General features: G+C 42.7%; 1 protein-coding gene across 1 annotated transcript in view; it reads left to right on the forward strand.

Moving 5' to 3' along the window:
* The window catches only part of SOBP (sine oculis binding protein homolog), a 167,756-nt gene that overhangs the window by 88,143 nt on the left and 63,413 nt on the right, over positions 1-16,200 (forward strand). The window contains exon 5 of the mRNA XM_040474617.1: positions 8,409-8,504. Coding sequence (XP_040330551.1) covers positions 8,409-8,504 — 96 coding nt within the window. The remainder of the gene's footprint in view (positions 1-8,408; positions 8,505-16,200) is intronic.

Consider the following 16,200-nt stretch of genomic DNA (forward strand, 5'->3'; position numbering starts at 1 on the left):
TTAATAACATATATTTTTAGCTTAATGACATCAGTATTTTCAAGTGATTTCACACGGATTTTTTTTTAATTAAAAAGTTTTTAAATGTTTATTTGTTTTGGGGGGGGTGCAGAGAAAGGGGGACAGAGGATCTGAAGCGGGCTCTGTGCTGACAATAGAGAGCCCGGTGTGGGGCTTGAACTCATGTGAGATCATGACCTGAGCCAAAGTGGGACGCTTAACCGACTGAGCCAGCCAGGTGCCCCAACACTGATTTTGTTTTAAACCACTAGCAGAGAGCTAGCAGATCATCAAGTGTAGAGTGAGGGCTGTGGAGGCAGATTGCCTGAGTCTGAATTCTGGTTCCACCACTTGTTAGCTGTGCGACTTTGTATGAACAACATCATCTCTCTGTGCTCCTGTTTTCTTGTATATAAAAAGGAGGTAATAATAGTACCTAATCATAAGTTTTTGTTTTGCTCTGGTATATAGGTGGGTGTGTGTGTTAAATATAAAGCACTTAGAATGATGTCTGGTGCATTCATAACAGCTGTAGGGATGTTAGCTGTTACTATTAATCTTTGATAATATCCAGAGCAGTACCTTCATCTGGTTCTAGTGTGTTTCCTATTCCCATCTGAGCCCAGGTTATTTCGAGGGAGACTTCCTGTGGATAGTAAATCTCCTCCATTACGTCTGGATTCTTTCCTACTCTTACAGATGGGGTCCTGGGGTCCCTTTCCAGCCTTGCCTGTTTCGCATTTTCTCTAATTCCTTAGGCCCATCCTGAGGTCTGTATATAAAGACTGGAGTCCAGCCCCTTCTGCCTAGTGATTTCAGAGGAAAGGAATAAAAGGACCACCTGAAATGCCTAGATTAGGCCAATTATTTAAGTATTTCATAGGTGCCAACGGGTAACATGGTGGAATTGCCTGCCTTTTGTTTCCCCTCACATGACCCTGGGTAATAAATACAAATGAATAGTGAGTGAAAAAGCCAAAAGGCAATTGGTGGGTGGAGGCAAGAGGTGGGAGGAGGGGAGCCATCAAGGAGCCTGGATAATCCCCCATGGATTGAGGGTCCTGCGATAATCAGAAGCTGCTTGGGATGTGATGGTGGTGTGACTTTAGCAGAGAACAGAAGAGGGGGCTGCATGCCCCAGCTGCTGGGCCTTAGCTGCGGACCACTTTGGTAAGACAGTTCTTACCAAAGACACTCAGGTGACCTGACAAAAAGCAGTGCAAGATAAATCCAGCAGTCCTGTCCAATATAGGAAGAACAGATTTTTTAAATGAGAAGCAAAAACAGGGATTTTCAGAACCACTTAGCAACTGCTCTGATTTTTCCGGACACAGCTGTAATGTGCTGGGATGAGCATGATATATTTTAGCTGGTGTGGTAGCTGTATTTCAGGCTGATGTGGAATCTGTTGCCGTAACTGTCATGCAATCCATTAGGGCCCCTGAGTAAGGGCAGACATTAATCAGGCGCGAGATCAGCCCGGTAGCCTCACGCGCTCACAGCTCTGAGTGGTTCTGACCTGACATCGTTTAAGGAGATGCTCCTAGAGGCCATAAACATGATTTGATTCCCATTATCTTCATGTTGCATATTTGTTACCGTTATTCTTTGAAGACTCCAAATTGGATATTAAAAATTTATGATATATATAAAGGTTTGCATGGAGTGAAAAAATAGCTGCAGCAAATAAGTCCATCTCATCCATCAGAGATGTGGGAGCTGTCAGAGGAGCCTGGCAGGTATGGAGGATGGAGAATTAGGAGGAACGTCACCGGGGAAACAGCTTCTCCCTTGGCCTGCTTGCTAAATGGGAATTTAAATACATTTTGTTAAAAGAACAAAGTAAAAGAGCACCACTGCAGGAATCCCATAGTCAATCTTTGATGACAAGCTAATGAAAGGGAGGGCCAAGGAGTCTGACGCAAAAATTAGTACTAACATGAATTGAGCAGATGCCTGGGTCCAGAAACTGATGTTTCTGCGTGCCTGGGGTGTCTCCAGAGCAGGGAGCCTGATGCCAGGTGGGAGTCCTCTGTGCGAGAGAAAGCTCTCTACCCAAGTTGCATGCACACATAATCCTGTCCACAAGCCATGCCATTCTCTGCAATCTGATGTTCACTGACTTGAATATTTGCAGAGGAACAACTCACACTTAAGGGGATGCATTTGTAGAGGCAGACCATTCAGGGTGGGGAAAACCAGAACGCTTCTGGACCTTGGCTTAAGGAGGAGCAAAGGGTTAATGAATCCGTTCAACATATACTTACAGGATTGTTTGTTGTACAAGGGACTGTGCTGAGCATGGGGGCTTCATCCATTTTCCCTTAAGCAGCTTCCAATCTGGTAGGGAAGATAAGACATGAGTCATAACCAAGATGAGTTATACCAAGGAGTTCCAGACTGACTTGGGGCACTATGACCAGATGAGATAGCAGAAACAGGGAGCAAGGCCCTGGGTTGGTTAATCTGAGAATGGACTTTTGGGGATGAGGATTTGTTAAGCAACAACGAGAGGTTAGAGGGGGAGGCAGAGGAGAGAAACACGGACAAAATGATTATTGGCTTAAGTCCAAATTGAGTACAAGATCTGAAGTGAGGCTAAGACTCTAGTGTCTAACCAGGTGGGAGGGACAGGTGTTGGGCAGAAGTGCATGGAGTAGCCAGTGAGGGTCCAGGCGGGAGGCAGGTGTGATCAGAGAACTGTAGCAGAGGCCTGCTCAGACTCAGGTATGGAGATGATTCCTGAGGTTCAGGGACAGGGCACTCACCTCTGGGGACTAGAGTGCAAGGCAGAATGTCCAGATGCTAGGGTTGAAGGATAGGAACTCATTACTCATTCATTCACTCACTCACCATTTATGGAGTCTTTATAATATGCCAGGCAGTAGATGAGGCTCTAGAGATTTGCAGCTGAATAGAACAGTTTCTGCACTCAAGGACCTCACAGATTGGTGGGGAAGATACACACATAGATGGTCATAATGCAATGCAATGGGTGGAATGCTGATACATATAAATATATAGACAGAGGGGTACAGAGCCCGGGTTAGGATCAGGAGGAAGAGGTCTGGAATGGCTTCCTAAAGGAGCTGCAGACTGAATGAACGCTTAAAAGATGTAGAAGAATTTTCCAGGAGAAGTGGGGGAGGACAGATGGAATCTAGTTTTACAAAGAGAAAATGGGGGTAAAGGACAGGAATCCAGTTGAAGGGAACTGGGCATTCAGTCGTGAGGAGTTTGGACCGTCGAGATGAGAATAGCTGAGCTGTAATCCAGAAGAGCAGGAGCCACTCCACAGGCCTCCTTGTGTTATTTTAGCCCAGGGCCAGCACTGGCTGAACTTCACTGAGGGGCCTGGAAACCGGGCTGACCTTTATGCCAAGGTCACAGAGATGTTCCCAACACACATGACAGTTGCAGTTTATTCCTTTCTGAGTTTCTTCAAGAGAAATGTATGTAGGCATTTGGCTAAGGAAAGACAGACCGGAAATGGGACCGGAAATCGGAAAATGAAATCCTAAGGGTTTTCAGAGGTGATGTGTCCCTGTGCTTTTGTCTTGAATTTTGAACGGAAATTCTATTACTCCTGGCTCAAAGAGTGCGTTCTAAAAAATGAAAGTTTTTCTCTGCAACTATTCATCTCTAAATTTACCCCCCCCCCCCCAACTTGGAGATGCACTATTTTTGATGTTCTCAAGTCTGGTAACGACACCACGTGTGTGAGCCGGTGTGTGCCAAGTCCGCCACAGCACCGGAACGCTCAGTCTAGACGCTCTGTGTGCTCTCCCCACTCTGGTTCCAGGCAGAACCTTCTCTTGTTTTCCAAAAAAGTTCTGAAATCACGGCGACACAGAGGTGTAAACTCCCATTCATCACAGGGAGGTCTTAACTGGGAAGCGTAGTTATCTTTCCACTTAAATGGCAGCAGTGTTAACCTTTTTGTTGAGTCAGAAAAATCTCACTTTTCTGGGGTATAGGCCGGTGGAGCTGATTTTAGAATGTTCCACCTTTTCTAAGGGAGACTCTCGAGGAGAAAACATGCTGATCTTGCTTGAAGATGTACATGACACCAAAGCTTTGGCCCAAAGGAAGAAGTGAATTCTTTGAAAGAGAACCAAAGATTGCCGTATGTAAGAATCAAAATAAAAAAGGGAAAGGGAGAGAGAGGTGAATATGAATTTGTTTAAGCCGGAGATTTTTGAGGTAGAGAGGCAATGGGTCTAAGTGTCGCACATAATCTAATATTTATTCAAATGGTAGGCACAACATGACTGTCAGCAAGATGGGGAAATCCCCTTGCAGTTTAAATGAAGGATATTTACTTTCTGCAGTTTAACTGAAGGATTTCTACTTCTATTTTATAGCAAGAGGTGGAGTCTTCTTAGAATAGTAGGTAAGAAATGTACCTTTGGTTTGACGATCGCATTTGTAGTAAAATGTAAAAAAAAAAAAAAAAAAAAAAAAAAAAAAAGCTTCCCGTTTGCTTTTCCCCATAGTTGGCATAAATATCCAGCGTATTAGTCAGAATAAAGCTGCTGAGAATAAGACACATGGAGAGAATTAGTTCATCATGTATCTTGGCATTCCTTCTGTCAGAACTGGTCACTCCAGAACAAAGTCAGACATCAACACAGGTCTCCGGGCCCCAGGAGATGCCACGAGCTGGCAGTGGGGTGGTCTGCCCCAAGAAAGGCAGTGAGAGAGCTCATGGTCTGTGAAGAATTTAAGAACAATAAAAGAAAACAACTAAAAGTCATTCTGCTTCATGTTTTTACCATGACCAGAGATGCTGAATGTCTGCAGGGCTTACGCAGCCCTGCCTCGATATGCCATTGTCTGCCAGCCCAGATGGGGCAGAGGCAGAAAGCACTGACTTCAATATATAACAGGTTATAAAATGACTCTACTAGGATTTTTGTCTAACATCGCCATCGAGTTGCAGGAGTGAAAACAGAACTCATTCCCACAGAGCACTTACCGTGTACCATGCAGTGGCTGGGGCTGAAGGTCCAGAGGTGAGGAACCAGGCACTATCTCTGCCCTTAGGAAGCGTGCTACTTTGCAGAGAAGACAAAAAAATCACACCAACCGGTGTAAAGTTGTACCTGTGTCAAGTCAAAGCGAGGGCACATGGGGATTTTTGACTTGGTTATAGAGGTTCAGAAAGGCCTTTTGAGGAGCTGGTCTAGTAGTTCTTCCAATATTATTTGTCATGCCAAGAACTAAAATAAGGGATGTTTTTGCCTGCGATCAGCTAGCCGTGTCATCTCTGGAGTCTTTACAATAAGACCCATCCCAGGGGCCATATCCTACATCCTCTTAGTGTTGCATAGCAGTTCACTCTAGTGGGGTCGGGATGTGGTTAGAGAACATTCTGCCGACACTGTGCCAAGGGCCTCCTCTTGATACCCCTCCTCTGGGCACACTCCTTAGATCAATGGTTCTCAGCCCTGCTTGTACATTACAATCACCCCAGAGCTTTTTAAAAAACACCCATGTCCGGGCCCCACGCTGGACCAATTAAATCAGAGTCTTGGAAAAAAGTGGGACAGGAGGGGGCAGGATAGGCTCCAATGTTAAAAAGCCACCCCAGATGATTCTAGTATGCAGTCAAGAGTGGAGAATTATTGCCCTCGCTGAATGCACTTAATTTCACTTAGTCTAGGAATAGTAGTTTTAAATTTTACACTAAAAAACACTTCAGAATGCAAAAGGAATTACTCTGGCGAGAGGCGGGTGAGTGCTCAATGTGTGCACACACACGTGAGGGAGACGGTGCTGGGGGTTCTAGCATGTTGTATGCTTCCCAGCTCTGGGGCACATGGTGGCAATGCGGCAAATGGCTGCAGGGTGGAACGTCTTGCACTCTGGCATCAGATGGCTTGTGAGAGGCAGACCATTCCAAGGGCCATGGGGCTTGATGGAGAGGCAAATAGACAGCTCCATAAAGAAGCAAATCTCTGGCTTTCTCTCTTCACTTCCAACCCTCTCAATCTCCCTCTCCTTTCTCTCCCATGGCTGTTTTATTCCACCTCATAAATTATGAGTCTTTATATGAAATCTTTAGCTCCTTTGAGGAAGCACCTTCAAATATTAGACAATGGGATTATTTCCTGTCCTTTAAAAACATAAAAAGCATTGTGATCACCTTACGTGTAAGTGGAATGGATGTATTTTTGCCACTAATGTTGAAAATATCCCCAGGCATCTGGTGTGTATGAATGTGTACACATAGTACATGCATAATAAACATATTCCACCTTATGAATATTTATACACAAGATACATGTATATTGAATATAGACATATATATGTAAATAGTAGCCCTCGTAAACTATATGCTAAGTGTGTTTCCAAGCATATGTATCATAGTGCATCAGGAATATAATAAACCTAACCACCAACTTTAGCATATTTCGAGGTGGCATTTTCTATAGAGTTGTTTATAGTAAGGTCTAGTTACTATCCATGTATGGGGCTTTTTTTTTTCTTCATCACTTAAACGTTTGTTAAGTACCAGCTAAAAGTAAGGCACTGGAAATGGCAGAATAGGAAAGACGAAGTAGATGTAGCATCAGCCGTCAAGAGACCTCACAGAGTGGCTTAAAACACACTTACAGAGAATAGAAGAATCTAACATCGTTGGTACCCATTGGCATCTTATTGTTTTTCCTCCAGCTGCCTTTTATTTATACACTCCACTTTAAAGTGGGCCCCATTTAAGACTATATTAACTTAAGCCCAGATGTAGCTGCAGAGGAGAGCTGACGCTGTGAGACGCTGTGAGAAGGAGCATCATTGCTTTCAGTGCCTTGATAACCACTGAACGTGAACAAAGCTTACGCTTTCTGTCACATGTAGTCCAGTCCTATAACTGCATTTTTATTTTACTTTGATTTGGTAGGGGGGGGATAAAAGGTATAATAAAAAGGCACTCAATCCCAGAGATGTTCATACATTTCAAAAATGAAACCAAAACAGAGCAATTCTCTTCTCCCACCAACTTCTTGTAACCCAAATATTACTGCCCATGACATTCCATTTCCAAATTCCATCCAGTTCCCTCCCTGTAATAAGTAGCAGAAGGCTTTGTTAAAAAACAAGCTATACATCCTTAAATGTACAAAATACGGCTCCGTTTCTAAAACGACGATCCCTCTTCTAGCCAAGGAGCTCTGAGTGATACTTGTCAGCCGGCAAATTTCACTCCATTAAAGGAGAAACACCACCCAAGTGCTGTCATCGCTGTGCCCCAGACATACGCTCATTGTTTTCTCCTCCTCGATCCATACATCACAACAGGTAGTTCTCAGCTGTTCCCTTGGTGCCAGACATACATTTTATCTAAAGAGACAGCCGACAGAACTACCTGCTGCTTCCTGTGCGGCTCTCCCTGTGTTTCTCTCCTTTTTCCTACTTCACTTGGGCTTTTTAAAATCAGCTGGCAGGGAGCCAGGAGCTCATCATTTTAATGCAGCGCAAAATGGAATATGCATAATTATATGCAAGCCATATGTGAGGGAGACAGCTCAGCTGTGAATTTCAGGAGGCCAGGAAAGGGGGAGCAGTTAGGGCTAAGATGAGATGAGAGCAGAGCGAGGTGCAAGTGTCACCCAAATGAATGGTTTAATGAGTGTGCTGCAGACACGCCTCCTTTCACCTACCTCTCCCCCTCTCCCACTCCAAACCAGAAACGGATGGAGATTAGGAGGACAAGACTGTATGCAAGCGGTATTGCTAATGGGTTCTGTTAATGTCTCCATTTAAACTTCAGCTTTCTTAATTAACAGTGTAGATCAAAATAACTAGTAACTTTTAATGCAGCTTCTTAATTAAATCTATTATTATTATTTTTTTTTTTACTGCATTCGATTGAAGAATCATTGTTCTTACTAGATCATTGCTCCTTTCAGATCTTTATTTAAAAATCAAGGGGAATCAGTTTATCTCTAATAGTATTACAATGCAAAATATAACGATGCGAACTGCTTTTCTTGTGGCCTTGCTATTAGAATTTTCTTAAAGTGCGTTATCTAGAGATTGCTTAAGCATGCCAAAAAGTTTAAACACGTACGTATGTCATATAATCCTCAATGTGCAACGAAAGCCACTGGAAGACCAAAGTGGTGGTTAATTGCCAACGAAACTATTTGATTTTGGTTTGCTTCATATCATTTAAAATATCACACCACAGTGAATTTGCATGTCGAAACCAAACTACGTCAAGAAAAATAAACCCCGAATTTTGACATCTAAAAGGCGTACTGCGTATTTAAACAAACTTCTTAATAATGTTGTTATTTCTGGATTCCCGTTTGTTTAATGGTCTGAGCTGTTATGCTTTTAGCTTTTTTTTTTTCTTCCATTATTTGTTAAGTCCCTAAATAGGCCATTATATTTCCCTTCAGGCTAGAGATGAAGATGGACAAGCTGAAAATTTCCCCCAGCAGCACTATGCTAAGGAAACTCCAAGGCTTGCCTTCAAGAATAACTGCGAACTACTTGTAAGAATAACATACTTACAACAAGTCTAGAATGTTACTTTAGCACAGTGAAAACAGTTTTTGAAAGGGTTTGTTCATTATTACATCATTTATGAAGTATTACAGTTTTTCTGTATAGAGTTCTAAATGCTAATTCTGATATCACTGAATATTAACTATAAGATCTCAGATTGTGTGCAAATCTTTTATATCTGATTATAGAGCGTGGATGGCCCTGTCTTTGTTAGCTTGTTCTGTATAGTAGTTTATAACCAGCCATTTGGAGAATGGCTAGTAAAGTTAAAAATGGAGAGAAAGACAGTCGATATATGTAGCTTGGAAAAAACAAAACAAAACAATCCCACCTCCACTCCTCCTCCTCCTTCCTAATTGTACACTATTTTAGGAGACAGCATGGTAATATTTTGTTCTGCTGGGAAAGATAGCAGAGTTGACACGCAGTACTCCCTTTAGGATTCAAGTGTTCCTACACTCTCTTGCCAAACTCAATCAGGCACTTTTCGTCTTTCCTCTGTAGGAGAAGTCAAAGCAGCGACAGGATGCGGGGATGTTTACAAGTCGCGAGAGAGGGGGTATCAGCTGTGACAGGGACTCTGTTCCAACGCAGGGTTAATTTGCTGTTCATTTTAGCATTTACAGCAAGACAAGATGAAAAGCAAGAAGAAATGCCTATTATATTTCTATTAAATGAATCTGTCGGGACCTAATGTTCTTGATTAGCTTTTGAAAATGAGTACTCCGCGATGCATTTGCTGTTTACCTAAAGTAAACAGAGAATGAATTGTCTTTTATTTAGATATTTAAACACTTGCTTTTGAAAATGAAGCTTTATGAGGGATCTAGCTATGTTGTCCCTAAATGTTCTTTTCTTTTCAATTGCATTAAAGCAAAACATTTGCTCCAACTAAATGAAAACACTGAAAGAGAATGAGGATGCTCCGTTGTTACATTTTGAGGTAGTCTCATTTCTATTTAGTGTTTTGGCTGAACACGGAACAGCTCTGCCAGGTCTCCGCATTAGGAAATCCCACATGTAACAGTCTTTGGACTTAGCTCTGATACCAACTGTTCATTAAAAACAAAGTGTCCAAAGAGCAGGAGAAGAGAGAAAGATACAGTTCTTACCCATCCTAGCCGCAGCAGCTAGATGTTGACAGTGAGAAACTCTTTCCCCCCAGCTCCATAAACTGCATGGTTACAATAGCGCCACTCATGCTGTGTGTCTAGCCCCTTGACCAATCAGTCCGCAGGCAAATTCGCTGCTTATCAATGCAGTTGCTTTTTTTTGTTTGTTTGCTTGTTTGTTTGCTTTGTGATGATTTAACTCACCTTATATTTTACCTGAGGGCTCTTAAGCTTCCAGGCCTCCTAGCATGACCTATTTTGGGGAAATCATTTTCATCCATTTCCCTTTTAATACTTCCCTCTGTAACCATAGTTATCCAGCAGAAGACCGTAGGGGCCATTAATGCTATGTTTGGTATCAAAATGCTTTGGGGAGTATCTTACTTCTTTTTAGAGAAACGGTTAAAATTAATATGCCATAGTTGATTTTTAAAAAATATTTATTGCTAAAACGAACGTGCTGAGTCCTGGTTGTGGTTGGTTCATACAGGAGGAAGTAAAATATATATGTGAACATCTTTTCCAGCTACCTTTAGAGAAAATGTATGTTTAATCATTGCTATGCTTAGACACAGTAGTGTATTAGCAGTAGTTTTGAGAGATGTGTACAATCTTTGTCCTTTTAGTCAAAGAAATGCTTTATTTTCATCAGCATAGTTTTTTTGTGACAAAAGAAAAAGGAGAATAAAGAGAAGAAAACAAGGAAGCTTATTTCTCTAAGGAGAAATTTAATTTTTTCAACTACAAGAAAAGCAGTGGTATTTGGCTGGATATGAGGCTGGGAAAAGGGATGCTTCTATATGAAAAAGCTAGAACATTCTTAAGTGAGAAATAGGCAGTCCTTGGAGTTTTCTTAGTGCAGCTTAGAGCAAATTTTTAAAGACTTCATGAAAAAAGATTGCAAGTCCTGCTCCACAGTACTTTCTTAGCTTCAGAGCCACCTTGCATAGTTCACCGTAGCAAGAGCAGGGGTGGGTTTGGGAAGTGGAGGAACTTTGTCAGGGTTGCCAATGGCCCTTGGAAGAAAACACTAGGGGAATAGGTTACTTCTAGGCTCGCAGATGATCAGGACACATGGCTACATATAGGGACTGACAGAAAGTGCCCCGGCCAGGTGGACTGGACATTGACTCAGACTTGTATTAGTGACTGTTTATTTTCTCTGCCCTCTCTCCCACACCCCCAGCCTCTGCTGCTTGGAAGAGGGTTAAGTAGCCTAAACAGAAATAAAGCAAAATCGATGCCTGGAATGCACAAGTATGTGTAATCAGAAGGCACTGACAAACAAAGCATTGGCAGATAGAAAAATCTGCTGTGCAACTGCAGATTCCTGAAGGGTATTGATTTTTCCATTTAAATCCCAAACTGTGATATGTGCCTTCACACTTAATGTACAACACAGATGACTAGATATTTAGCTTGGTGGCCAAGATTCTCTGGTTGGTGATTGTGCAACAGCTTCCTTATGCTTTTTATTAATTTTGAAAATGCAGTGCTGTCAAGATGAGTGACATTAGATAAAGCATGAGTACTGTTTGATATAACACAATTCAGCATGGCCCCCATCTACCTCTTCACAGATAGGTACCATGTGCATGTGTGTGTGCGCACACACACACACACACACACACACACACACACACACACAGACACACCCCAGGGTATTTTGCTGACGTAGCTAAATTTATGACCAAGGCAAATAACTTTCAATTAAAAAAAAAAAACTGTGGAAATTCACATCACATTAACACTCCAGCAGCATGGCTTAGGGGAGCCCAGAAGAGGGAACATTTAGAGCCAGCCACAGGTGACTGGCCTCTGCCCCAAATTTCACCCCCGTTGCTGGTCCCTTTACCGTTATTGCCTCATTCTTTCGGGACTAGAAGTCCTTCTCGTCTCTTCTTTTCCTCTACTACAATGCTCATATTGATGGTGGGAATTGGATTAAGAGCTATAGTTGAGGACGTTTATCATGTAATGAACTCACACCTACTCATCAGCTAGGACTTTCTCAGTTCTTAAAAGCCAGCTGGGAGTAAGACCTTGCAGAAATACAGCAGAAGCTGGGTCCTTGGAGGGAGAAGACCTGTAGCTAGAAGAAGAGCAATGTTGTGAGAGTTTAGGGGACGGAACTGAAGGCGACCAAGCCTACTCCGCAGGTGTTCTGAGGGCCAGTCCAGAGAACATCACTGCATTCAAGAGGGAGGTCAAAATATAGTCAAAGAACAGCAGCAGCAACGTAGTGTAATTTGGTTGGAAAGAATACAGGTTTAAGCAGTCTGAAAGGAGAAATAAGAGAAAGGAAACTCAAGAGGGAAATCAGCCTGTCTTGCTCAGTTCCAGCTTCCTGAGTCATCACTGAGACACAGTCTGACTCCCTTTGGCCTTTCCTAAGGCTATTAGGGGTGGGAATTTTGCAGAGGGTGGTGGGAGAGGGAGTCCACAACTGGGAGGCTACAAAAAATAGCATCAGGGAAGACTTCTTTCTGGTCATTTGTGATGCCAGTGTAGGGAAAAGATGAAAACCATTTTAGTTTTGTGGCCCGTGGACAGAGGTGGTGGGAGGAGAGACGCGTAGGCAGTTCTTGCATGGGCTATTTGTCCATCTCATTTCCTGGTGAAGGTAGACAAGAGCTGGATTGCAACAGGTGGACATAGTCCTTAGGCAGAACTGTTGTACAGAACTGCTTTGTATCAATACATTGTTCAGTCCGCTAGATGTTATCGAGTATCTTCTATATACATGGCATTGTACTAGACAGTGCTTATGGGGGACACAAAAACAGAAAAAGATATAGTCCTTTCCCTGAAGGAGCTTGCAGTTCAGTAGAAAGAATAGGCATATACACTATTGTAGTCATCAGGAATGTGGGCTCTCAGGTCTTCCTGAAGGTTAGAATTTTGCCCCAGCCAGACTTTAATTTATACTCTATTACTCTGGTGGTATCACTAAGGATCATATGCACAGCGGCGTAAAATTTATGGTGACACATCTGGTGTCACATCACAGTGGATCCTCTTAGACCTCTCTGAACCTCAGATCTTCATCTGTAGGGTGTGATAATACAAGGTAATAACCTCAGAAGATATTGTTTTCAACGTTTTTTTTTGTTTTTTTTTTTTTTTATTTTTGGGACAGAGAGAGACAGAGCATGAATGGGGGAGGGGCAGAGAGAGAGGGAGACACAGAATCGGAAACAGGCTCCAGGCTCTGAGCCATCAGCCCAGAGCCCGACGCGGGGCTCGAACCCACGGACCGCGAGATCGTGACCTGGCTGAAGTCGGACGCTTAACCGACTGCGCCCCCCAGGCACCCCCTTCAGAAGATATTGTAAGGAAAGTGATGACATATTTAAAATGCCTGGTACATAGTAACATTCAGTATAGTATGTACTAGCTGCTATTATTATGATTCTTCTTATTCTCACGAATGTTATCGTTACACAGTTGGCTGTGCCCAAGAGAGCACCAGCAAAGTTCCGGAGTTCAAAGGAAGAGGAGATTCTTTCCATATGTAGTAATTCGAGACTTAACAAAGGAGGAGGATGCCTTCGATCAAGGCCTTCCATAGGTTGGATTTGGATAGCTGGAGCTGAGGTGTTAGGAAAGGGGGCATTCTAAGCAGAGGAAAATAGCATGGCAAAGGCAAGGAGGTGGGAAAGTACAGACCAGGTGACTCACCCACAGGTGGCATCTGAACTGGCAGGAGTGTAGAGAACCTGAAGGATAAGGGGGTGAGCTAACAGGCTGATTCTTTTGCCCAGGTTTCAATAACTTACAGCATCCTATCAAGCCTGGACTTCAGTAGCTGTACTTTATGGAAATTCCTAGTACTTCTATGGATTAAAATAAATTATCATGGAAAATTACTAACACATACAAGAGTAAAGAGAGTGATATAATGACCCCCCCCCCCTGTATGTATCACCTAGCTTTAACAAGTGTTAACTATTAATCTTGTTTCATCTGTCCCTCTACCCTGTACCCACCTCATCCCCATTTTATTCTGCTGGAAGATTGTAAACAAATATGCTTTTTTGCTCGTTTGTTTGTTTGTTTGTTTTGTAAAGACTTTAGTTCCCCACTTTTCTGGCTAGAAAGAATCCATTGACATGGATTAAATTGGGAATTGGAGCTTTGGGACTAGGTACACATAAAACAAATGACTCTGGGTTATGCACTGTGCTCTTCCCTCCCTGCTCAGCACAACCTTGCAAGACGCACACAATCAGATCTAGTTTAGAAAGTCCTTAAGGTAAAACAAAAAAACAAAAAACCCACAATGCCAATAGTGACTTGGGTTCTTTACTTCCAAGTCCCTGGTTCTAAATGTATTTATTTAAAAACAAAATCAGATCTCTTTGCAACCCAGCCTAGTTCATGAGTATATATATGTTGTCCTCCTAACAGCAGTGAGGCGAAATTCTGGGATTGCAGTCATATATTATCTGTTGGCTAGGATTTTCCAGCTGGATCATGAGGACTTAAGGAGGACCCCCAGAGGTGATATAAACTGCCACATTTCACTTGAAGCTTGATAAGCTTTTTAAAATAGGGGGTATAAACCAAAGACCCTCCCCTTAACACTTGGTTTAACAGAAAGCCAGATTCATGCCCTGGCTCAACTTGAAGTCACACAATTGCTTTGATGTTACAGCTGAGCGGCACAAAGCACCGAGAATGTAAATTCGTGGTGACACACTTGGACTTCCGTCACATCAAACAAAATATCATATGACATTTGTGTATGTAGTATGCTGTGTACCAGTTTCCTGAAATAGTAACTGTAACAGCCCCAAAAGTGTAAAATGACCCAGAAAACCCCAGGGACTGCTTGCTGTCTAGAGAGAGTTGGCCTGTCCCATCATTTTTATACCCACCCTCCAGATCCCTTTAGTCTGGGGCTATTCCTGTGCTCCTACAGTTTTTTTGAAATATGTTTTAGAAAAATAGAACTTTTTATAAAGAAAAGGACCAGTATTAGGCTAAGCAAGGGGAAGTTCCAACAGAGGTGGCACAATTATGCCCTGCAACAAGACCATCTCTCCTTTTTTTCTTTTTTAAGTTTTTCTTTATTTAATTTGAAAGAGAGAGCAGAGCAGAGGAGGGGCAGAGAGAGAGAGAATCCCAAGCAGGCTCCATACTCAGTGTAGAGCCCAATGCAGGGCTTGATCTCAAGATCATGAGATCATGACCCGAGCCGGAATCAGGAGTCAGTTGCTTAACCTACTGAGCCACCCAGGCACCCCTCTTCTTTAACAGAGGCAGAAGGGATGCATTCTGCTTGGGCTGTTGTATTTCACTTGCACATCTCTCTGTTTCCACCAGTGTTATTGTTTCACTTTGTTCTCCAGCTGGGTTTGCTGCTTCTCTTTCTTTCTAGCCTCTTGGCTCCATTGCTGCTGTGTTCTCGTGGTTCAGAGTTTTTTCTTCTCCTGTACAAAGACCCTCTATACTGCTGTAGACCATCTCGCTTCATTCCCCATCTCTCCACCGAGGCAAACTTATTTTAACTCTCTCTTTTTAGTTTCTTTATTTGGGAGAGAAGCCATTTGGGTAAGGGCTAGAGTTCCCCAGCTTCTGCACTGGTACAAGGACATTTCTTGGGGCTAGGGACCCTCGATTTGATCAGAGACCCATGGTCCCCAGCAGGTTCCCTTTTTCATCACAGGAAAATCTTTGCCTTTCTAGTTTCAGGGCCATTGCACAAAAAAAGTCAGAGGCATAATGGTTTGGTTTTCATACTGACTTCTCACATAGTACAGAACAGTGGCTCTTAGAGCCAGAGAGAGGTGTCAAGGACCCTGTGTTCTCCAAGGGAGACAATGTGGTGTGGTGGATGAGAGTGGGCATCCCAATTCCTGCTCTAGACATGCCACCTGTGCAACCTGGGCAAGTTCCTGTCTGCTCTGAGCTTCACTGTCTTTACCTACAAAATGAGAATACACACAGTATGTACCGGTATAGGGTTGTTTTGAGGAGTAAATGGGATCATGTATAAACGTATGCATCTTGGTATGCCTGGCACACAGTAAAAATTCAACCAGTGTTAGCCATATTACTAACAAAATAGAGCTGGAAAGTGGCATCAGTTTAAACAAAATCTTTAGGCAGATGCTGGAAGTATGTGCCTTTATTCTCTAACTAGAGTCTCTTCTCAGTTTGTTTGGCTAGAAGCTCATATGTAATATTTTAACTTCAGAGAAACCCTTGAACATCTACCTACTTATCTGTTTATGCTGAGGACACTAGAGATGTCTATTAGTTGCATAGCAGCTACTGCTGAATTGTAAATTACTGAAATATTGGAATACTTTTTTTGAAGAAGACTATAAAACTTTCAAAATATGGTATGGTGTACTGAAGAGCTTAGACTCTTGAGCCAGACTGTTTGGTTCAGATTCAGGAATCTCAGCCACTCCACCCATTGGCTGTGTGACCTTGAGCAAGTCACAGAATGTCCATGTCCTGGTCTGTAAAAGGAGGACAGTATCCATCCAGGAGGGTTGGTGTGGGGTCCAAATGAATGAACACCCATAAGTTTCTTGGAACGGTATTTGGTGAACAGTTG

Source organism: Herpailurus yagouaroundi, unplaced genomic scaffold, assembly GCF_014898765.1.
Source record: "Herpailurus yagouaroundi ecotype Mexico unplaced genomic scaffold, PumYag 139, whole genome shotgun sequence".
Classification (NCBI taxonomy): Eukaryota; Metazoa; Chordata; class Mammalia; order Carnivora; family Felidae; genus Herpailurus; species Herpailurus yagouaroundi.